At 34.9% G+C, this 22,787-nt stretch overlaps 3 protein-coding genes across 7 annotated transcripts in view; 1 reads left to right on the forward strand and 2 right to left on the reverse strand.

Annotated features, from left to right (window-relative positions):
• Window positions 1–263: 263 nt before the first annotated feature.
• On the forward strand, window positions 264–10,970 carry LOC114239513 (polynucleotide 5'-hydroxyl-kinase NOL9). Its single transcript, XM_028169736.2, has 6 exons — window positions 264–402; window positions 492–2,126; window positions 2,993–3,209; window positions 3,839–4,333; window positions 9,992–10,155; window positions 10,548–10,970. The coding sequence occupies exons 2-6, from the start codon at window positions 509–511 to the stop codon at window positions 10,802–10,804; spliced, it is 2,751 nt and encodes a 916-aa protein (XP_028025537.2). The 5' UTR covers window positions 264–402; window positions 492–508; the 3' UTR covers window positions 10,805–10,970.
• Window positions 10,819–12,772, reverse strand: Rho1 (ras-like GTP-binding protein Rho1). Of its 2 annotated transcripts, none has more exons than XM_028169737.2 (2): window positions 12,396–12,772; window positions 10,819–12,265 (listed from the first exon to the last, which is right to left on the reverse strand). In XM_028169737.2, the coding sequence occupies exons 1-2, from the start codon at window positions 12,424–12,426 to the stop codon at window positions 11,682–11,684; spliced, it is 615 nt and encodes a 204-aa protein (XP_028025538.1). In that variant the 5' UTR covers window positions 12,427–12,772; the 3' UTR covers window positions 10,819–11,681. The 2 variants fall into 2 exon arrangements, with proteins under 2 accessions (XP_028025538.1, XP_028025539.1); XM_028169738.2 differs by having other exon boundaries at window positions 12,473–12,742.
• Window positions 12,773–16,244: 3,472 nt separating this feature from the next.
• LOC114239429 (aldehyde dehydrogenase, dimeric NADP-preferring) overlaps window positions 16,245–22,787 on the reverse strand; it is a 37,763-nt gene continuing 31,220 nt past the window's right edge. For all 4 annotated transcript variants that reach the window (XM_028169615.2, XM_028169618.2, XM_028169620.2 and 1 more), the window contains exons 9-11: window positions 20,987–21,122; window positions 19,916–20,066; window positions 16,245–16,983 (exon numbers count right to left, since the gene is read on the reverse strand). In XM_028169615.2, the coding sequence (XP_028025416.2) occupies window positions 16,963–16,983; window positions 19,916–20,066; window positions 20,987–21,122 (308 nt within the window). In that variant the 3' untranslated portion in view covers window positions 16,245–16,962. The remainder of the gene's footprint in view (window positions 16,984–19,915; window positions 20,067–20,986; window positions 21,123–22,787) is intronic.

Below are 22,787 nucleotides of genomic sequence, written 5' to 3' on the forward strand. Positions count from 1 at the left end.
TATAACATAAGGATCCTTCTCTGCAATGAACGCGCAAACCTGTGTCTTCAATGGGTTGAACTGAACGGAATTTAATTCATTAAAATATCTTTTAAAATAATTTAAACCAACCCCAAATAATTGTAAATTATTGATGATTGCGTTCTTACTTGAAACAGAAACAGCAGGATTTCTATTTTGTATCGATATTGTTTTAGGAAAATGATATACTTCTACGACTATTGATTAGTCTCCCTATGTTAAAAATGTATCTAACTTTTTTTATAATCTGTGCCTATGTCGACAAAAAGTACACAATATGACCTAAAGGTCTATGTTATCATGTCATAAAGTTAAAAAACAAAGTTCACAATACAAAACCTGAAAATTAGCGCTAGATCGAAAAAAAAAACTGAAACCTTTGTAAATATTAAACACATGTAGATAAAAGTTAGCTTTAAGTACTTTAAATATTTAATAAAAGCTATTGATTTTCTTCTGTTTGATTCTAGCTGTAATTCAGGCAAAAATGGATTTTTTTGAAAAAGCACACGTTGTGAAAAACGAGACTTCAAAAGAGAAATCAAACTTATTAGTAAAGAAGCAACTTAAACAAATGCTAAGAGGCTATAAACAAAGTGACAATAAACTTATACAGGAGGCTACAATATTAAAAAGCAACTTAATAGACCCCGCTCTTGACTTCGATGATAACACATCAGTTAGCGGGTTTTCAGATCTGAACCTCACTAATTCCAGTCTTGATAGTTTAACTCCGAATACAGAAAAAACACAAGACAAAAGCTTAGATGACAACGATTTCAGTGATTTAGTTAATGATGAACAAATCGTACAAGATATAGATGAAGAATCTATTTCTGAAAGCAATGATGATATTGAGTCACTCTCAGAGGTTAGTGAAGAAACCAGTGACATTAAATCAGACGAAAGTGATGTCGTATCTTTAATTAATAGCTTAGGTGAAAGTTCAGGGGCAGATGTTTATGAGACTGAATCTGATGATTTTGATACTGATGGAGCTTTAGCTAGTACAATACTAAAGAACTTAAAAAATAAATCTAATGAAGGTACTAAAACTAAGAAGAGAAAATTAGATCCCATAGATTCTGAAAGTAAATCTATGGATAAATTCGACAGTATGTTAAAGTCAAAAAAGAAATTAAATAGGAATACTATTAAAAAGAATAAAATAAAAAATTCTGATACTGTAAATGAATCTCCTCATTCTGATGAATTCAATTCTTCTTCCTCATCCACTAATTCCTTACCTTACATTTCAATAAAAGCAGCAAACATGCCGGAGCAAAATCTTAATGAAATATTAGGAAAATATTGTCATCCCACTGTGAAAAACTTACCTAGCGACTGCCACACAGCCGTAAAAGATTTTAGCATATTTTCTACTGAGAGCATTAATAGCTCAGAAATTGAAATTGAAGAAGAAGCAGACAGCTTAGTCCCCGAGTTAGGTGATGTAGCTGTTATTGATGAGTTAGAAGCAGAGACAAACCCAGAAACTTCAACTGAAATAGCCAGCATTGCTGTTGATGATACAATGCAATCAGAAAACATTAGTAATGAAGAAGACTCAGTTGATTTTACCAATAAGCCCAATTTGGATTCAGTACAAATTTATTATGGGACAAAACATTGTGTTTTTGTATTGAAACATCCAGCAATATTGTATTTTCATGGTAAAGTAACAATGAGAGCATTAGGTGGCCAAATGGAAGTTTTCGGATACAATTTAAAAGATCAATACCAGGAAGTATATGCTCCAAGATTGAATTATGCTTTGTCTGTAAAAACGGTTGAGTCTGAAAATAATTATCAGGGCCTGTTTAGTAAACTAACTACTGTAGGGATATCTGTGAAAGAAGCTGAAGAAATTGTAACAACAATTGGAGAATATGATGGTATTCTCAGTCTTGGACCCCTGAAAGACCTCAAAATGGATTTTGTAGAAAATAATTTTAGTATATGTGAACTGTTTACGAAAACAAAAAATGTTGAATCCTGTTTTCATAGAGCATCAGACATTTTAGGTTGTTCGTTGTATTTAAAAAGACCCTTGAGGACATACGAAGAAAGACCACAGTGGGAACAGGCATATACATATGGGACAGGTTTGTATATTAAATCTTGTGTAATTTCCAACTAACAAATTTTGATGTAGGTAAATTAGGGTAGCTCTAAGAAAAGTGTGATTGGTCATTTCACTAAATAAAAAGTATTGTTTAATTTGAAGTAAATGCCAGAAACAATAAAAGCCAAATAGGAAAATACTGTACACACACAATACTTTAACTATGGAGACAAATTGGAAAAAAATCATACTCATACTCATAGTTTCAATCTCATACTATTGAGAGTTTCTTGTCTATATTTTAATTAAATTTGGAAGGTTAGTTTAGTTTAGGCACTCTTAAAGATACTTCTTTACTTTTTTAAATTTATAAAAATATTATAAAACCTAAACAGAATTTTCTATTTGTTTCAAAACTGAATTTTTAAGATAAGAACATGATTATGTAACATGATTGAATATAAATAAACTGTTTTTTTTAACTGTGGATTCCAAATAAGAAACTTCACTTGATGTAATTTGAGATGCATTTGCCTGAACAAAAAATGCAGGAATTTTATATCACTATTCTTCAATTCTAAAATCAAACAAAACAATTCAGTTGAGGTTTGGAGAACCCTATGTTTGCTTGACTTTATGTTGATACCATAATTCGCTAGTCTGGTTGTCTGCAATATAAATAAATGTGTAAATAGTATTTATTTTTCAAATTATGTTTTTAGATCCAGGAGCTAGAGGTATTATATCACTATTCTTCAATTCTAAAATCAAACAAAACAATTCAGTTGAGGTTTGGAGAACCCTATGTTTGCTTGACTTTATGTTGATACCATAATTCGCTAGTCTGGTTGTCTGCAATATAAATAAATGTGTAAATAGTATTTATTTTTCAAATTATGTTTTTAGATCCAGGAGCTAGAGGTATTATATGTGGTGGGAAGGGGACTGGGAAGTCAACTATGCTCAGATACCTATGCAATAGATTGCTGGATCATGGACCGGTGCTAGTCATAGATTTAGACCCGGGCCAGGCAGAGTTCACAGTAGCAGGAAATTTATCTGTAACAATTGTCAATGAACCATTACTCGGACCTAATTTCACTCATTTGAAGACACCTGAGAAGTAAGAGTCATAGTTGCTTTTCAGTACATTATAATAAAACCCAGTTAGACATTGGATTATTTTAAGCTTATGTGCCTATCTACATTATAAACACTATTATTAATTGTTTTATACTATTATTTTTAGTTTTATGGTTTCCTGATGTTTTTCTGCAGTCTTTGGTCTACCAGTGATGATGGCACTTAAAATAGTCAGAAATAATTGTTTATAATGATAGTAGGGTACTATGTATCAAATATTCCCTAATATGCCAAAGACACCCACAGTCTTATACCAATCAGGAGACTGATGTACACCTAAAACTAAATTATCTGCTTTGTTTTAAATTTCTGAACACATACTTGAAGTATTTCTATTTCAATATCATTTATAGCAATATAGCTTTCACTTGCTATCCCATACAATGTGTGAATATGTTAATTAGTCAATGTTAGAACAAGGTGCATAGTGTTTTTTTTTGTACAATACATTCCTTGGCAATACTAATAAGACTAGATTATTTTAAACAATATTTTAGGTTTATTATTTATTATAGTTATTTTATTGATTGAAGTTAGATGTACCTAAGCCAAAACATCATTTAAATTTATAAACGGTTTCTAAACAAACTGCTTATTCTCTTATTTCAGGATGCTAAACATTGGCATGATTAGCCCTATGGATAACCCAACCAGATATGCTTCGGCTGTCCAAGAGATTATTGCTTATTGCCACCAAACCCACAAGTACAGATCAATGCCGTGGGTCATCAACACAATGGGAATGACCAACAACTTAGGACTTAAATTTATGTTATTGACTATTTTGGCAGCGAAACCGACATTTTTATGTCAGATATATTGTAAATCCTATAAAAAACAGTTTGAATGCCCATTACAATCAAACTCTGTAAGAAGATTGTGTGAATTTTATAAAAATGATAGACTGCTCAAGAATACGATTTGTCCCGAGTATTTTGATTACAATTTTATGACATTCATTACGGTAAATGAATCTAGTAATCAACCAAAAAGGGCCATACCACTAATGCCTAGAGATGAAAGATATTTAAATTATTTGGCATATTTCGGAGAGTTATTGAACATGCACCAAGGAACCAATATTTTAGGAATTGTGCCATATTCGTAAGTATATTTCACCTTCAGAATTATTGGTATAACTAATCCTATCGAATTGTTACTTGAAGTAATAATTTGAACTTGCACAGTTAGGTGCCATTGCCCAATGCATTTATTTCTTGAAGAAGTCGTGTATTATGTTTCGAAGAGTGGGACAACCAGTGGTACTGCAATGTAATCGTGTCCATAATAATCAAAATGTGATCACCTCTATAAATAGTGAAAAAGTAAATTTATCAAGGAGAAGTCTTCTATCAGTTAGTGTTTATAGAATTAGTCAAATCCACTAAAATTGCATGAAATTATGTTTTATATAATTAGGTGTTTTTATTACACTCAATCAGGCAATCACGAGCGCAAATCCATTTGAATTGACAGCGATTTCCAGGCAATTCCTGATATTAATTATTTAGCCATAATCCACCTATCAAAAACAAAAAAGTTCACATTAATATATTTAATTGCCTAATCTGCGATTTAGAAAATTACGTCTCATGGAGTTAAACATTTTTTGTTTACATACAAAACAACAACAAAAACCGAGTTCGAGCGAAATAAAATGAGAATGCCATCAATTTATTTGAAGACAAATAAATATACATCATTAAGGATAACTAAAAAACTACTGGTCGACTAATGATAAAAATAAAAATGGGATCACACGAGAATCATCAGCTTTGTAATAAAAAAAGAACCGTCAAAATCGGTTCACCTAAAAAAAAGTTCAGAGGTAATACATAAAAGAAAATACAGTCCAGTCCAACTGATAACGTTCTCCTTTTTTTGAAGTCGGTTAAAATTCAATGTAAATAAAAATTAATAAGGAAATACTTATTGTAACAACTAAAGAAAAAACATTAAATAATTCATTGCTTTACTAATTTATATAGTTAATTTTAAACTGAAAATTAAGTTTTTATTTATTGCATAGGTGGACGATCTCACAGCCCACCTGGTGTTAAGTGGTTACTGGAGCCCATAGACATCTACGACGTAAATGCGCCACCCACCCTGAGTCATAAGTTCTAATGTCTCAAGTATAGTTACAACGGCTGCACCACCCTTCAAACCGAAACGTATTACTGCTTCACGGCAGAAATAGGTAGGGTACCTACCTGCACGGACTCACAAGCGGTCCTACCACCAGTAAAAAACGTCTAGCAATCCATTTTTTTCTGGCAGGGGATCAAATCATGGGACGTTTCAGAGCTTAGAGGGCGCGCGGGGTCCTCTAGCAATCTTGATATTTATGAACGACCGTAAACATTTACCATTAGACGGGTGATAACGCGATCCATCTTCGATGAGAACAAAATAATTGAACTCAACGACACATTATTATCTCTAAATGTTTCAAAAATTAAATGTGAAACAATCCGTTTCAAATGATTTGTTTAAGATTCAGATTCAATATCAATACGTCAAACGGGATAATAATTTTACATAATATATTAAACATGTTTATTCGAAAATATTTATAAGGGAATCGGAGCAGAGTTCATCCATATTATCTGGAACCGATGCGTTCATCGACAGTGCGTTTCCAAAGATCTTTTTTGGCACTTACCATCCGGCTTTGGAATGAACTCCCCTCCACGGTGTTTTCCGAGCGCTATGACATGTCCTTCTTCAATCGAGGCTTGCAGAGAGTACTTAACGGTAAGCAGCGGCTTGGCTCTGCCCCTGGCATTGCTGACGTCCATGAGCGTCGGTGACCACTCACCATCAGGTGGGCCGTATGGTCGTCTGCCTACAAAGTCAATAAAAAAAAACGTTTATTCTGTGTAATTTGTAATAACAGTGATAAAGAGAGGAAAAGAAAAAAAAAAGTGCGACTAAAATAATTTTAAGAAATCTTGCAAAATATTTAATTTGGCACAATAACCAAAAAGTTGCCCTGAAAACCATTAATAAAAATTCACGCTCCTTCAGAGTTCACGGCTTGAACGTGGAAGTGGTCTAAGATTGTTTAATACACACAAGTATCCTTCACGCTCATACGATTTCTCATTTTCTGTAGCCCACCTACTGAGTTTGCCAATATTTGGCGATGATAACCAATTACCGGAGACCCCGCGTAAATTAAAGTAGAACGAGTTCTCAAGGCTGAAGTCTCAGTTGCATTGGATTAACCTCTATTCCGTGCTTCAAACGGCTGCAAAAATTAACGCATATGCCAGAAGTACGGATATTTCTTTGCGATACGGTGACATCAGCGCGTGCGAGTTAAAAAAAAGCCTTAACACAAGTAAACTGTTATTTTTAGCATTATCTATGTATCACTTGCATATTCTTTATCATTTTTGCGGCCACACCGGACAAGGTCAGGGCTCCTAGCTCTTGCAAGATCACCAAGCGATCATAAATACCAATAAAATTGCAAATACCAATAATTAGTGAGATAATACTCGGGAACTTGTATACTACTGATTTTTTTTACATCGACTGTGATCAACGTTGTCAACGGTCCCCATAGAAAGTACCTTGAGATATGAATATAAATCTCAATCGCACAACTTTCTGCCCTTCAAACGGGATCGTAAATTATGGTTCACGGCAGAAATAGGCTAGTGGTACTTACACTTGCGGGCTCTTAAGATACCACTAGTAATTACACAAATAAATATTCTCGTGAGTTTTGAATTTTACTACCTATACGATGCTATATATCTTCATCATATTTATTCGTAAACGTGTATTAAGTAGTAACTGCTGTCTCACTTTTCACACCGTAACGACCAACTTTTTCGCGGCAGAAATAGGCGGGTAGGCAGTATATACCTAAGTGAGTGATCACAAGACGCCCACCCAGGAATAATTTAAGTTAATCTCTATCATTTCATAATCTTTATAACCCCACTATTCTAAGTAACTCAGATAGATTAAAGATTTATAATGTCAGTTGTTTCGCTAAACACAATTATTATTTTGCGTATAATACTGAGTCGCTTATACTTAACAATGCTGGAGAAGGATGCTCTGCATATCTTGGACTGAGCATCGCACCAACGCCTCGGTCCTAAAAGAACTTAATATCTCTCAAAGGTTGTCGTCAATAGCGCAATCCAGGATTCTCCAATATTTTGGACACGTATTGCGACGGCCAGCAGAGTCGATCGAGAAACTTATTGTTCAGGATAGGGTCAATGGTTAAAGTTCTCGTGGACGAAGCCTCATGCGCTGGACTGATCAGATGAAAATCCTCACCAAAGCTCCACTTAACGAGTGCGTGCGCCAAGCCTCAGTTCGTGAAATATGGAGAACAGCTGTCAAGGGTTTTAATAAACAAGGATTACATTATGACCACGACTGCTCTGCCAAGAGTAACCGACTATTATGATGATGATGATGATTGAATCGCCAAATTCAATTTAAAACGGTCGGTCGTTGCATTTTTTTTACATACCAATAATTCTTGGATTGCATTATTTTCATGGTTTTCGCTTATTCTATGTATGTATCTCATGCATTTTAATTGTAAGGCATCTCTGTTTTCGACTATAGCAGTGACGCCATACATAACGCCGCATGAATCACGCCTATCTGTCTTTTAAGTTCGCATGACGTAAGGTATATTTCAGTAACCGCCAAAGGATCGTTACATTAAAAGCCACACATAACTTTCTTAAGTAATACTATAGTCAAATTGCTTTAAAATAGCATTTTGTGTGTAGACTAAATGAACGATTCTTTTACTAAATATTTTGATAAGTTTTTGCGTGTCGTAGTCATGATTTGGAAGTACTTTTACGGACATTTACGGAATAATCTCGCGTTTTTATAGTTGATGTAACGACCATCCTTTTCTGCCTACTAATTACTTGCATCTTAATTAGAAAGTAACTGCTCTAATATATTGGTGCCACGTAAGAATAGAATGCTCACTTCACCTATCTTATTCATAGTATTGTGATGTGATGTTTGTTTATGGGTTCGGTCTGTTATATCCGGACTTCGGTACCGTAGATATGTAGACCCTACCGTATTCCTGCTGCATCAGCTCTCCCGTAACCTTATCCACACCATACCTCATTACAATTCCCACTCACTCAACCAGTTCGTCTCCATCCTTCGCCGCGTTCGCGCCTATCACTTTTATTAAATGCGGTGCGAATTATAATTTAGTTTTTTTAAAAAAGAAGTTAATAGTATCCCGTATAACAGGTCGGATAACCGTTTAAAACCAAATGGGCAGTGAGCAACTAAATCAAGAAAAAAAGCTGCTTTTTGCATTGAAAAATTTTTTATTGGCCTTTAAAAAAAAGGAAAACAAATTAGCCGCTAATTATTTAGTATATTAGGTAGTAGTAGAAATACAGTAAAAAACAAATTCTAGTTTGCGTTTTCTCGTAGGATCATGATCGATGTTTTATTTTATTTGGAGTCAGTAAATTTTATGTTTGCATTCAACTGTGATGTCATCAATCAAAGTTAAAATAAATTTCGTTTCCACTATATAGGTGTGTTCACCAATTATTTGATTGGTGATCCAATTATTTCGCGGTTTATCAAGATATCGGGATAGGTGTAGATAAGCGTTAATTTTTACATTAATAGATTTGCGACAAAAACCGGGCCTTGATAAATAATAAATTGTTTCTTAACAAAGCCAGCATCTAGTGAATTAGGTATTCTGCGGTGTCTTCACGTAATCTTGTTCTTGAACTTCGTCGATCAGAATTTCAAATATAGAAACCACACAACGTTGGATATTAATTGAAAGTACATTCAATTATGAGAACAGCTTAATTTATCTTCAATTACATTGGTGTTTCTCACAAACCACCCAAGGATTCGGTCTTAAGAATGAGTCACTCTTATTAAAAGCGACCAACTCCTATTAATTCAGTTAATTGATTCGGGCGTTGAAGAAGCATTATTGTTAAACTATAATAGCGACTTGTTATTGCAGTCCGATAATGTAGGCACACAATCTCATTGCCAAGCCCTTGTTTCCAGTACTTTTTATATATTTAAGAAGCAGACATGAATAAATAATATGCAGAAATATGAAGTTTCGTCAAAATCCGTTTTCGCATGATACTCGAACACACAAAAAAGTCAAAAGTCGTTAAATATGTATATAAAATACATTGAACATCGCGTACCTCAATTGTCTGATATAAGCTTTGTTTAAATTCCGACTGATTAGTCTTAAGCGTAAAATTATTGCCCCGAGACAAACAATATTGTTTTATCAAATACCTAAAATTGAGTAGTGAGTAATAAATAGATAGTGCTCCAGGAAAAGAGTGAATCAGCAATGCTAGACTATGTTTAACTTACTGCTTCACTTGCTAGATTAAATTCTTCGCTAAGAACTTCGACTTTAAAACGAACAAGTTACTCAGTTATTAAAGTATCCATATTTCATTTACCTTTTATTGTAATGCTAACCTTTTAATAATAATAATAAAAGATTTTGTGCAGTTTGCATCACGTAGATTCGTAATGAAATATGATAATCGTTTTAATTTTACGCCGATCCGTTATAGATAGCTGTAAACCATATGTACGTATGTATATGCGGACGTACGTGCATTCAAATCAGATTAGCATTGCCATTTCGTTACGATAATTATTTTCATATAGAAAATGATACCGAACCGACAAAATAATGACGAAAATCGTATTGCAATAAAATCTCATTTTTTCATGTTTCAGAGTGGAATTGAAAAATTTATGTATAGGTCTGAACGTGAGAGTGCCCGAGGATACAGTTACCAAGGTGATCAATGGCAAAATAGTAGCACTTTGTAAACTGACAACCGTTGATAAGGGCAAAATGTTTACACTGGGAGATAAAGCAATACCATGTCTTGGAAACGGTAATTTTTATCCAATCTAATTAAGATTAAACACTAAGTTTACAATGATCACACACATGATTTGGGAAACTAATGGTGTATTAAATAGAAATTATTGTTTTACTGAATTCTTGTTATAATATTAAGATCCAAAATAAAACGAAGGTTAACTGTATGAATAATTTAAATCTCTACTGTTAATAAATATATTGAAAAATGAATAATTATCAATTAATTAAGGTTTTTTCCTTCAGTGATGATGGTGTATGCATATTATCTATAATTTTATATATTTTCGTATTTTGGAGTAATAATATCATAAAAATGCGTTATCATTAAGTGCAGTAATAAATTGTTGATTATTCTTGATAAATTACAATATCGGACAAAAATGATATTGGTTCCATTTTCAGGTCTGGTGCGCTGCGTGGATTTAGAGAAACAAGTATTGTACATCATCACTCCATTGCCTGTTGGAATACTCTCTCAAGTTAACACATTGGTGTATTCGGATTGGGCTCCGGAGATAGTAGGGCAAGAGAAATACTTGCCAGACAACATAATTGTCCCTTACCGCATTACATCCCAGCAGAAACAGAAACAGCTCATGATAACACCACGCCGACGGTTCAACCCTTTAGTATTACTGAATATGTCAAGGAAAACCTAAATTGAAACTTTCAATTATTTGTTAATAAATTTGTAATTGGAATAGTTCCAAAATAATTATATATCTTAAATTATAAAAGGTAATCTAATATAATGTTAATTCATGTATATTTCAAAGATAATTTTGTACTTACAATACTAATAAAACATAACATAGATGTGTTTAACTTAAATTTTAAATATACCCCATTCCTGACACCTTTGATTTATAAATGCTGCAGAATTTTTATAAAAGTCAAAAAGAGTCTAGAAAAATGTTAAAACATAGGGTTCCTTTATTACTAATAAATTAGAAAGTTATAAATTTCACACAGATAATAGATTACAATAAAATTGCCACAGTATCAGATTGGACGTCTCAAAGACACAGCTGACAGGCACTTGGCTGAGAGTGGGGCTCGCGCTCCGTGTCAAATAAACATCCTACACAAATTTATACATCACTATTTTATTGAAAAATTAAAATACAAAATACCAAACTAAACAAGTCTCAGTGAGATGACACCGGTCGAGGAATTATATATCTATGTTGAAGAAATGCTACTCGATTATATAACATGATATAGCACAAAAAAATCTTAATGGACCCGTGGAGACAGGGAGTCCACAATCGCCCCTGACATATTGTTAAGGCATTTATGCTTAAATTTATAGATAAACTATAAAATATACAAGTACCGATTATGAAAGTGTAGCCACACGAATACTGAGTGGATGTGCGTGCAACGCGGGACGCGACTGCGTCAGCTGTCAGTATTGGAAGGAAGCACTGTGTGGCTGACGCCGCGACTGCTGTAGAGTCCGAGTCGTTTCAAACGTAAGTTATCAGGCAGTATGCGAACCATTCATAAATCAGAGTTTTCCCGACAACAGCACACTTACAGCAGAGAACACCTAGTCTTCTTCTTCTTCTTGACCTGTAATGCGGCTCTGGTTGCTGTTTCAAACACCTCACGTACACCTTCCTTGCTTTTGGCAGAGCATTCCAGATATGCAAACGCGTTAATCTTTTCAGCCATAGCCCGGCCTTCCTGCGGTTTCACAGGCTCTTGCTTCATTTTGCGAAGCTCGTTGATGGTGGCGGGATCGTTGCGGAGGTCTTTTTTGTTGCCTACTAAAATAATAGGCACGTTGGGGCAGAAGTGCTTTACCTCAGGGGTCCACTTCTCTGGGATGTTCTCGAGCGAATCCGGCGAGTCCACCGAGAAGCACATGAGGATCACATCCGTATCTGGATACGAGAGCGGCCGCAGCCGATCGTAATCTTCTTGGCCAGCGGTATCCCACAGAGCCAGTTCCACTTGTTTTCCATCCACTTCGATGTCGGCAACGTAATTCTCAAACACTGTCGGCACGTATACTTCCGGGAATTGATCCTTGCTGAACACTATCAGCAGACATGTTTTACCGCATGCACCGTCACCGACGATTACTAACTTTTTGCGTATCGCAGCCATCGGTCCTGTGAAACAATACAACGCAGATAATTATGATGATGTCGAGCGTCAACGCCTTTCATGACTTATAAATATGGCCGCCACAGGATTATGGGTAGGGAGTTGTTAGACAAGCCCTCAAATGTGAATAAGCACCTGAACTAGCGGAAGAAGAACACCACCACATAGTACCCTCACATGCGAGGGTGGTATTTATTATATTTTGTAGATACCTGAAGATTCTGGCTAATTTCTGCGGAATATTGGCTTTATCGACACTTTTTTTAATCGTCTTTGCTCATCACAAGCACTTTCGTTCATAAGTCACTAATGTTGCAATCACTAAAAAAGTAACTCCCAAAAGTAAACAAGTTTTTTTTTTTTTTTTATATATTTCAAGCACTCAATTTAGTGACATGGATTTAAACTTTCGAATATTTGATAAAATATAAAGAAATACAATCATTTTTAAATGTGAACTAAATAATACCATGATTTTTTTTAATCTGACACTTTCGAAAATGTGCATATCTGTGTTGTAAGTGAATGGTAGGTTTCATTGTGTCAAATGAATCGTGTGACCATACCGATAATGCCACAATAAATAAATTATAGATTATTTGAGATTAAAAATTTAAGAAAGACAACAGGATTTACGCTTTGCTCATTTCAAAGCTAGTCTTGTAACTTCTTTACTAATTTCCATTTATAAAGGCTTCTATTTACTGATGTAAAGCGAACAAAACAAATATGAATTAATAAAAAATTTAAAAATTATTATATTGAATAAACTCTTCAAAATAATATTGCGTCAATCACTGAATTCCACTTTCTACTTAATAAGCTTAGAAACATGCAAAATAGTTTGTAACACGGACTTGTAAATAAAAATATTTTTTCCAGTATTTACTGTAACATAATTCCCTATTAGTAATAACCGAATTTTGGTCACACTTACCCAAACTATAAAATATGTCACGGTATGGATTATATTCCTTTTACCTATTTTACATATTAATAAAATGAAAAATGTCTTTGTACTACCCGTAAAGCACGGAGGATAGAAGTAAAAGGAGTACCTTCTCAATGTACTTTATGTGTCACCTGAAAGTGAGCCAATTAAGGTAGCGCCACAGTAGCACGTGGAAGAATTAAAAAAAAGCGCCTTAAACTACCACACTTCACTACAATCTAGCACATTTCGTCCTGTTTAAACTGCCATGTTCATATCATTTCCATTTCCTATACTAACGCTACTTCGGTGAGTCTTTTCAACTTGTCCCCTAAACAAGATGGTACTCCTTACCTCTACCGTTCATACTGCACATATATTAATTCATTACAGTTGCCTACCAGTCATAGCTGAATTAGATATTGTATTAACATAAAATATAAGGTACCTGGTGAATGTCAAAAAACCACCGTTTTACTGAGATTTTAATTTACCATAGCATCTTGTTTCATTTGATTTCATGCCAACTGATTAATGTTTCAATTAATCAACTACTTTTCATTTCGCTCCAGATCATTTTTCATAAAAAAGAATAAACCATAGACCTTTATAGGTTTCATACTTCAGTGGATAAACAAACAAAATATTATGCCGGATAGTACAATACTTGTGCCTGTCTAATTGGAAAAATAGAACTTAAATGTCAAATTGTCCATAGATAATACACTTGTTTTTTTTTTATTGTGGCTCGAGTAGTTTGTGCATTTGCCACTACTAGTGTGGAAAGGGTAGGGAAACCAATTTTATGAATCAATTGGAATGTTCGAAATTTGGAGAGGATTGTAATAGGATTAGGTAGATATATAAATACATTTGTTATTCTCTGTTTACCTACCAAAGTGCACCATTAATAAATATCCGAAGAGCCTTTTTTTACAAAATGAACTTTCAGTTGAAAACTTTGTAGTTATTTGATTAAAAGGAAATGACTTGTTCATAAGAAATGTAAAGTGCAGTTGAAGTATAAAAATGCATGATTTTAGTCAAATAAAAAATACTTCACTAAATTACTATTTTTACAAATTAAGAATATTTACTAACTATGAAAATTGAAATTTAAATGTAGGTCGAACATATCGACCAACATGCACTAGGTTTTTTTTTATGATTAAAGTATTATTGGTGGCCCGGAGTTCTTTCCAGTTTCACCAGGATAGGTGGGCGAGCAAAGGCTCAACCAGGAGGGGTGGGATTTGTTAACAGCTGCCCGAGCGCCTGAAGGAGACCTAACAACTCAAGAGCAACTACTTTGCGATTGAATCTACTACCGGATCGGAATCGCGACCCGTTGAGAAGATCCGGCGAGAAACTCAGCGGGCTGATGCATGGTTCAGGTTGCCGTCGACCTCTTTGTCGAGTTTGACGAGTACGGTTACCGGGGCCCTACCCCTGCTCTTAGTGTTAAGAGCTGAAGGCATGAAATGAAAGAATAGATCGGCGTTTCACTGGCTTTGTATTTCAATGGATTAAATGTAATACAATAATTATATACAAAAACGCGACATTGCATATTAAGAGGTCAATCATTACATGAAAAACCTAACCACCCATACCAATCAACTCCTTAAAAATTGCATATCCCCCTTTAAATAGAAAGCTGGACTGATTCATGGCAGAAATAGGCAAGTTGCTGATTTGAAGTCGTCGTGGCCTAAAGGATAAGACGTCCGGTGCATTCGTATATAGCGATGCAACGGTGTTCGAATCCCGCAGGCGGGTATCAATTTTTCTAATGAAATACGAACTTAACAATTGTTCACGATTAACTTCCACGGTGAAGGAATAACACCGTGTAATAAAAATCAAACCCGCAAAATTATAATTTGCGTAATTACTGGTGGTAGGACCTCTTGTGAGTCCGCACGGGTAGGTACCACCGCCCCGCCTATTTCTGCTGTAAAGCAGTAATGCGTTGCGGTTTGAAGGGTGGGGCAGCCGCTGTAACTATACTGAGACCTTAGAACTTATATCTGAGTCGTCTATTATCAAAGGCGGCAATCTGACTTTTGGACAATGATTGGTAAATCAGAAAAACGAATTATTGACTTTGTATTCCATTGGCAGTCACAAAACTCTTCGGAACGACATCTTAGATAAATAACAGGTTAACTAATAACCTTTATTTAATGCAGGTTTTGAACCGTATTCTTTGAAGGAGACGATTATATTCAAATAAATCTGTATTGACATATCAATAAAAATTTTTTGTCCAAATGTACAGATTGCCGCCTTTGATAATAGACGACTCATCTCAAGGTGTGTGGCGCATTTACGTTGTAGATGTCTATGGGTTCCAGTAACCACTTAACACCAGGTGGGCTGTGAGCTCGTCCACACATCTAGGCAATAAAAAAAAATAGTTGTAGAATTTTAGAACATATTTGTTGTATAAATGATTAATAACAACTATTATATGTATATTAACATACATAATAAAATAAAAAATAAAAAACTTATTTGTGAGAGTTCTTATTACGCCCGAATACTATTTATTACCTTACAGAAATTAATAAATTTTGCGAGTTTCAGTTTTATTATATGATATTATTTCTTCTTTTTGTAAGCCATGCTCATCCACACATGTCTTATATGTTTTGGGATTTTAAGGCTAACAGAGCAATTCCACATTTATTGTTCATATGAAATGATGAAGCACCCATTCACTTTCCCCATTGGCACTGAGGAAGTGGCAGCTGTCTAGGTAGTCAATGTAATTTTTCTCCTACCTACGCCGAAAGTTCGGTATTCCTCCCTCTGTACAGGGTAGAAAGTGTAACTTTTTATCCCTGGGTACTGACAAGTGCGCATGCGCGTTAGTGTCTACGTCTGCTCTGACGCACCTAAAATTCTCCGCCATTGTTGTGCTCGGGTAATTTGCAATATTGTGTTTAGTGTAAAAGTGAAATAAACAAAAGGCAATAAAATTTAATAGTGAAGGGTTAGAAATGAATAGAACCAAAGAAACATATTATCGACTAAATAAGACAAATGTATAAAAATTCAACACTTTATTTAAAAATTCTCACTTTTCGTCCCATACAATAAAAACCATCATATAAAAACACCCTTTACTTATAACTATAATATAATATTTTGAAACCTAGTTTAATATAAGTCTACGTAGTTATGGCAAAGTATTGTTTTAAAATGGTAAAGTTTTTGTGACATAAAATATAATAAATTCAATGTTACAATTTTTCAATAATATAATCATTTTTTTTTTTAAATTGATTTTCAGCCAGTTAAGGTTTTGTGTCTTGGTGTTTGCAAATGTGGATCAATATTTTAGGTTAAATTAAAATTGCATTTTTTTAAAAGTTGCAAGGGTATATGTCCGAACCAATCTATCTGTCTAATGTTAAGATTTATAAAGCAGGAAGTAAATGAATTGAAAAAAAAAAACAAATGAATCCAAAATTACTATTTTAAGACAGAGGTGAAATATATTATTACTCACTTAAAGTATTATTAAGTTAAACTTTAGAAATACATAATATACAACAGCATATACACACAATATTGAGGCAAGTATATAAAAATTTGACCTGAACAATAATTTCTGCTATCTTCGTATGTTTTTACTAAAGGCAAGATACAATCAGTATGAACTCTTAGAGACAGAGACAGTTCATGTTTTACTATTTGATGCGTTTATATAAAATAATTGATTATGCCAACTCAAGGTAGCCCTGCGAGTCATAGCTTCATGTTTTAAGAGTCATCGGACGCCATCTGAAAAAGGAAAAATTGTTATCACTAAAATTTTCAAATTAGTATATCCATATTATGTAGCACCAGATATTTCAAAAAAAGCGATTAACATATTTCAAAATAAGTGATATAAGTGTAAGTCTAAAAAGTTATATTATTATGTATCTGCAGTGGGATCTATTGCAAAAACATGCAATGCATTTCATTGATAGTCGATCTGTTTCTATGACATTGTTGAGGACATCGAATTAATGATAGTAATGATACTGATCGGTACTTTAGTAAATCCGGGTTTTTCAAATTCTGGCATTTGATGGTTAAACACCAATGCCTTCAGGCGACATACTTATCAAAGTCCTCGATTTACTATTGGATCATTGGTTTTCGATAGACAAAATTAAAACTATATTTACTATTTAATCTTGCGTTAAATTATTTTCATTTAACCGATTTTTCCGAATACTTTCTAGTTTTTGTGTCAAGCAAAATGTCAATGAAACTAATAAACGTGGAATTAAGTGGTTAGTTGGAATGAACGTACATTGACCTTTTTACTTTGGCAAGGTTGGCAGTGAAAAAAGTCTTTGAGATATTTTAGAAGAAAGAAATTTAGCCGTTTTGCCCACAAGGAAAGATGCCGTATGGCCGAGTATATGGGCCCACCTGATGGCGAGTGGTTACTGAAGCTCATCGACGTCAGCCATATCAGGGGCAGAGTCAAGTCACTGCTTGTCGCTGGTACTTCTCCGTAAGTCTCGTTTGAAGAAGGGCATGTCATAGTGCTCGGGAAACATCGTGGAAGGGAAATTCATTCGAAAGGCGGATGGTATGCCGAAGAAAAGATCTCTGGCAACACACAGAGAGATCCGAAGTCCCTCCGTAGACCCAAAGGTTTCAAGCGATCCGTGCGAATACCATTCTCTATAATCCGAATGGCCCTTTTCTGTATGAAGTCAAAATGGAAGTAGCTAGTATTTGGGAGTCTCGGCCCAAAGGTGTGGGTTGTACTCGACGCGAAGCTGGACTTTTACTTTGGAAAGGAAAAAGCCTTTGCACAGGCGTGAAGCACTGCTTCGCCCTGTTGAGGACTCGCAACATTTTAGAAGCTAGATCGGCGTTAACTTCCGAGTGACCCCACTCTGAGACTCGCCTCTGAGAGTTCTCCACTTCAGACACAATTTTTGATCATCTCTCCTACAGCACGCTCTGAAAAAGACTCTGATGGCCGATATATCGCGCATCCCCCATGCTGTCATCCGCATAGTAGTGATCATGTCATTGGTGTGCAATGCTCCGTCCTTCCAAAAATCTAGCGCTCCACTTGCAGTGTCTCTTGGGGATTTCCTAAGATGATAGCTTCGACAGAAGGGCGCCATGTCAGACCCTTTCGAAGACCCTCGCGTTATCAAGGCTTACAGCGAGAGCCTCGCCATTTATATTCAAGGTTTCAGCCCCTCTGCGAGTAAGGTACACACGAAAATTGCCAGCTGCGACCGAGACGGAAACCGTACTATTTGGTCACTGGTCAGCTGGCAATCCTCAAGATACTTCAGGAGTTGCGTGTTTATTATTCGAAATGCCTAGGATGTTTTTGGGAGTTTAAATGTCACGACTTTTCTGTGAAGGTTCAAGTTTTTAATTTGCCTTGCTAATATAATATTGTGAAGTTTATTGTGAAGGCTAATGTAATATTCTAGGTAATCAATTTTCCACTTAGGTTTATAGAGGATCGATGTCCTCAAATATTGTTTTAGAAAAGTATGATAGTAGTTTTCTGTAATGGAATGACTGGTTAGGTGGCACATTAGTTAGCATCCTGACTGCTAGGCCGAAGCTCGTGGGTTTTATTCCCATTCCAAATAAGTGACAGGCGCTTTTCTAAGTCCCCCAAAACCCTAGAAAGCATACGTCATCACATTGTAAATGATGATCGATTGTGTGCGGTGCAAAAACTTTTAACCACTTTTGTTACCCTATAATATTTGCACTACATTGAATCAGTTCGTTAGTTAGAAAGACCACTACTAATGCATATGTGTAGAAATACACTCTTAATCTGTTAGTTTATGCAGATATTATGCTGTTGTTTAAAAAGAGGCAGGAAAACCTTTAATAAAAACCAACAATCCAGCAAGGCTACTTAATATATTGTAACAAGGCGTATAACTTAATATTACGTCTATTTCTCTCTCTCTCTCTCTCTCTCTCTCTATTTCGAATATAAGCACGATAAACGAGATTAACGTCATATCTCAAGTGTACTCTGTGGATACGTTAAAATCTTTATGGGCTCTCGTTACCATTTTAAAGACCGTGAGTCGTCTTTGCATTAGGAACAAAATACTATGTTTGATTTTAGCGCGACGTAGAACGTCAAGAAATCATTTCGTCATGCTTTTTTTTCATGTTGCGAGGTGCAGATGGCGCTATACAACTACTGTATAAAGGTTGACAACACCAAAAAGTAAATAAAACAAAATAACTCATTTTTTACAAAATTATTATTTTTATAATTTCTAAATAATACATTTTTTTAAAAGAACACAAGTTATCCTAAAATTGATTTTGTTTTATCTACAGATTAAGGCAAGACTTTAAGGCCGAGATTGAATTTAATACAATTTAATATGGTCCGTAATAATTTTAAATTTTACTATGACGACCCGTCGTGGACTTACCTATATCTACACCTGATTAGAAAGAGCACTATTCACTGAGCATAGATATTGTTGGTATCGTTATCGTTACCAAGTAATATTATAACAATGGTAATGCTGACTATAGAACAGTGTTGCCATAACTTAAAACATAGATCCCACACCTATTCAATTGACACCGATTACTTTGATTACACAGATATTGCTAACTATTTCAAATAACAAATGAAAATGATATAAATATATAAATCGATCAAAATTATGAAGTGTAATATATTATTTTATTACTTTTTTACCTTTTGCCATGCGAAGATACCGTAAGATATAGCAGCTCCGAGAGCGAAGGCCACGAAGTGTGGCAGATACTTTAGCGAGGGCCCGTGACGTTTCTTCATTAGTGCCGTTATGAATTTCAAGTTTCCTTCTGTGTAAGGAGGGTAGCGGCCTCTGAAAAAAATAATTAAATATGTGCTATAAGAGAACGTTCTGGAAGCGGCAATTTCTAAATTAAGCACAAATGCTTTTTTTTATTTAGTGTGAATATCTTATGAAGCCCCAAACGTTGGTCCGACCAGATGTCCGAGCAAACCAGCGGACCACTTAGCGCTGCACTACACTAGGCAACTGACCGGAACCGATGGAGGCTGACAGTCGACAAGCTATAACGGAGTCACGATCCTCAGCAATGAGGGAGCGATGGAGAAGAAGAATCTTATGAAACCGTAATGTGTAGTGTAGACATGTAGGCAACTGTTAGCTGATTTAAAAACATCTGCATTAACTAATTGCGCCCCTCCTAACTTCTCTCATTGTATTTTTGTACACAGAAAAGCGAACAAAATACTTCACATATTATATTTTTACTGGTGGTAGGACCTCTTGTGAGTCCGCGCGGGTGGGTACCACCACCCCACCTATTTCTGCTGTGAAGCAGTAATGCGTTTCGGTTTGAAGGGTAGGGCAGCCGTTGTAACTATACTTGAGACCTTAGAACTTATATCTCAAGGTGGGTGGCGCATTTACGTTGTAGATGTCTATAGGCTCCAGTAACCACTTAATACCAGGTGGGCTGCAAGTTTACATTAGATGCCTGTCAACTTCGCCTAGAAACGAGACTGTCTACGATTTGCTACCAAAAGATTCTTGGTTACTTTGGTCACGTTGTTCGGCGGCCACCAGACAACCTTGAAAAATTGGCTGTGGTGGTAAAAGGGAAAAGACCCCCCGGCCGGCTGCCAAACCGTTGCTCAATTAACGAACGAAACGGAATGGAAGGTGATGGTACAAAGAGCCACGAAGGCCTTTCATGGACTTTAGCAATGAAGTATGCCACTAAGAAGAAGATGCCTAGACAGTAAGTAACTCACGAAGCCAGTTTCTCTCCAATAGCAGCGAAGTTCTTCTTGAGGCAACTCTTTTTGTGTGTGAATGTATCGATAGTCTTCTTGCCGTGGTACGCACCTATACCACTGTTACCCACACCACCAAACGGTAGAGTTTCAACTACAAACGGATTAAATTTTTTTTTAATAAAATGGCTTTGGGTAACTCGACCTTTTAACTCATCTTAAGTATTTTACACTTCAAAAGTTCTCCCTGTAAAATAGTGTTAATTCATATTCAGACTACAATGTACTTTTTGGAAGAAATCCTTCAAGCGATTTCGTGATATATTCAAATCCCACTTCACACTTGTGCACGTGAAGAAGCAGATCGGGGAGAATGAAAGAAATCACACGACATCACTTTTGATTTTCTCACCAAAAAGTCATATAACCTTTGTATGTTCCATTTTTCGGTACAGTAATAAGTACTAATGCGATTTCAGTTAGGTATTGACTATAAACTTGAAAATTATGAACTGTGTACTTAGTGCGAGTTTTTAAACGTTCTCTATAGCGTAAAAGTTAGCTCATATTTGTATGGAATGGGATCGTTTGCGTATGTTTGCCGCTAGGGGCGCTGTTCCAACTGCATACAAAATTGGGCTAACTTTTACGCTAACGAGAACGTTAAAAAACTCGCACTAAGCATAATGATATTTAATGGTACGACTGAAACAAAGGGTAAAATTTTTATAATATAACACATATCAGAAAATTATTTTACAGTTAATATCTATTAATCTATAATCCATTACATTAGATATATTTAATAGAGAAATAATAATACTTTTAGAACCTTTCGATTGGCGAAACTTGGGCAAGGATATTATTCCCTGTATTCGCCTAAGATCGAGGTTTCAAAATTAAGTTAATAATTTAAAAAGTTAAAATCGCATTAATTCTATTACTGTTGTAATTCAAATTTGTTAATTTATTTATATTAAATTCGAAAGCAATAATTATTTGAAAGGTTTTTTCGGATGTAAACATTGTTTTTGCGGTACTTACACTGTATCGTTGGATTTAAATACGTATAATTTATCAGAATACATTTTCCGAATTCTTAATATCGATTATAATATCGAGGTTTGTAATTACGATCACATCCGAAAAACCAATTCGCAAAAAAGTTTACATTATATATATTTACATATGGTTATTTATATATTACATAATGTATTATATATAGTTGAAAGTTAGTCATTCGTTTTATAACTTTTATTAGCAGTATTAAGCATTCAAAAAGATTGCAAGATGCATTCATTACAACGTGCATTAGTTGTCGAACTGTATTGTTTCCCTTGTGTATTTTATATTTAATCATATTTGAGTCGACTATTATCAAAGCCGGCAATGTGACTTTTGGACAATTATTGGTAAATCAGAAAAACGAATTATTGACTTTGTATTCCATTGGCAGTCACAAAACTCTTCTGAACGACATCTTAGATAAATAACAGGTTAAGTATTAACCTTTATTTAACGCAAGTTTTGAAGCGTTTTCTTTGAAGGAGACGATTATATTCAAATCAATCTGCATTGACATATCAATAACATTTTTTTGTCCAAATGCCAGATGGCCAGATTGCCACCTTTGATAATAGACGACTCATTTGTAAACGCTGTTTCTGTACATGTTTTAATTTAACCAAGTCTTCAGTAAAATTGCTAATCTAAATATTCGATCCTTGAGCGCATATTTGATTTTTTTTATTCACTAATCTGTTTTTGAAGTGAAACTTATGAGGGTAAAATTTTTACAGATGTAACGTCACGCAGGTAT

This window comes from Bombyx mandarina, chromosome 19 (genome assembly GCF_030267445.1).
Source record: "Bombyx mandarina strain Sakado chromosome 19, ASM3026744v2".
Classification (NCBI taxonomy): Eukaryota; Metazoa; Arthropoda; class Insecta; order Lepidoptera; family Bombycidae; genus Bombyx; species Bombyx mandarina.

Coding starts and splice junctions, on each gene's coding strand:
- LOC114239513 (XM_028169736.2), top strand. CDS start 509: ATGGATTTTTTTGAAAAAGCACACGTTGTGAAAAACGAGACTTCAAAA. Junction 2,127..2,992: donor GGCATATACATATGGGACAG/GTTTGTATATTA, acceptor TTATGTTTTTAG/ATCCAGGAGCTAGAGGTATT. Junction 10,156..10,547: donor AATACCATGTCTTGGAAACG/GTAATTTTTATC, acceptor TTCCATTTTCAG/GTCTGGTGCGCTGCGTGGAT.
- Rho1 (XM_028169737.2), bottom strand. CDS start 12,426: ATGTGGTGGTGTTCTTCTTCCGCTAGTTCAG. Junction 12,266..12,395: donor TTCTTCTTCCGCTAGTTCAG/GTGCTTATTCAC, acceptor ATTGTTTCACAG/GACCGATGGCTGCGATACGC.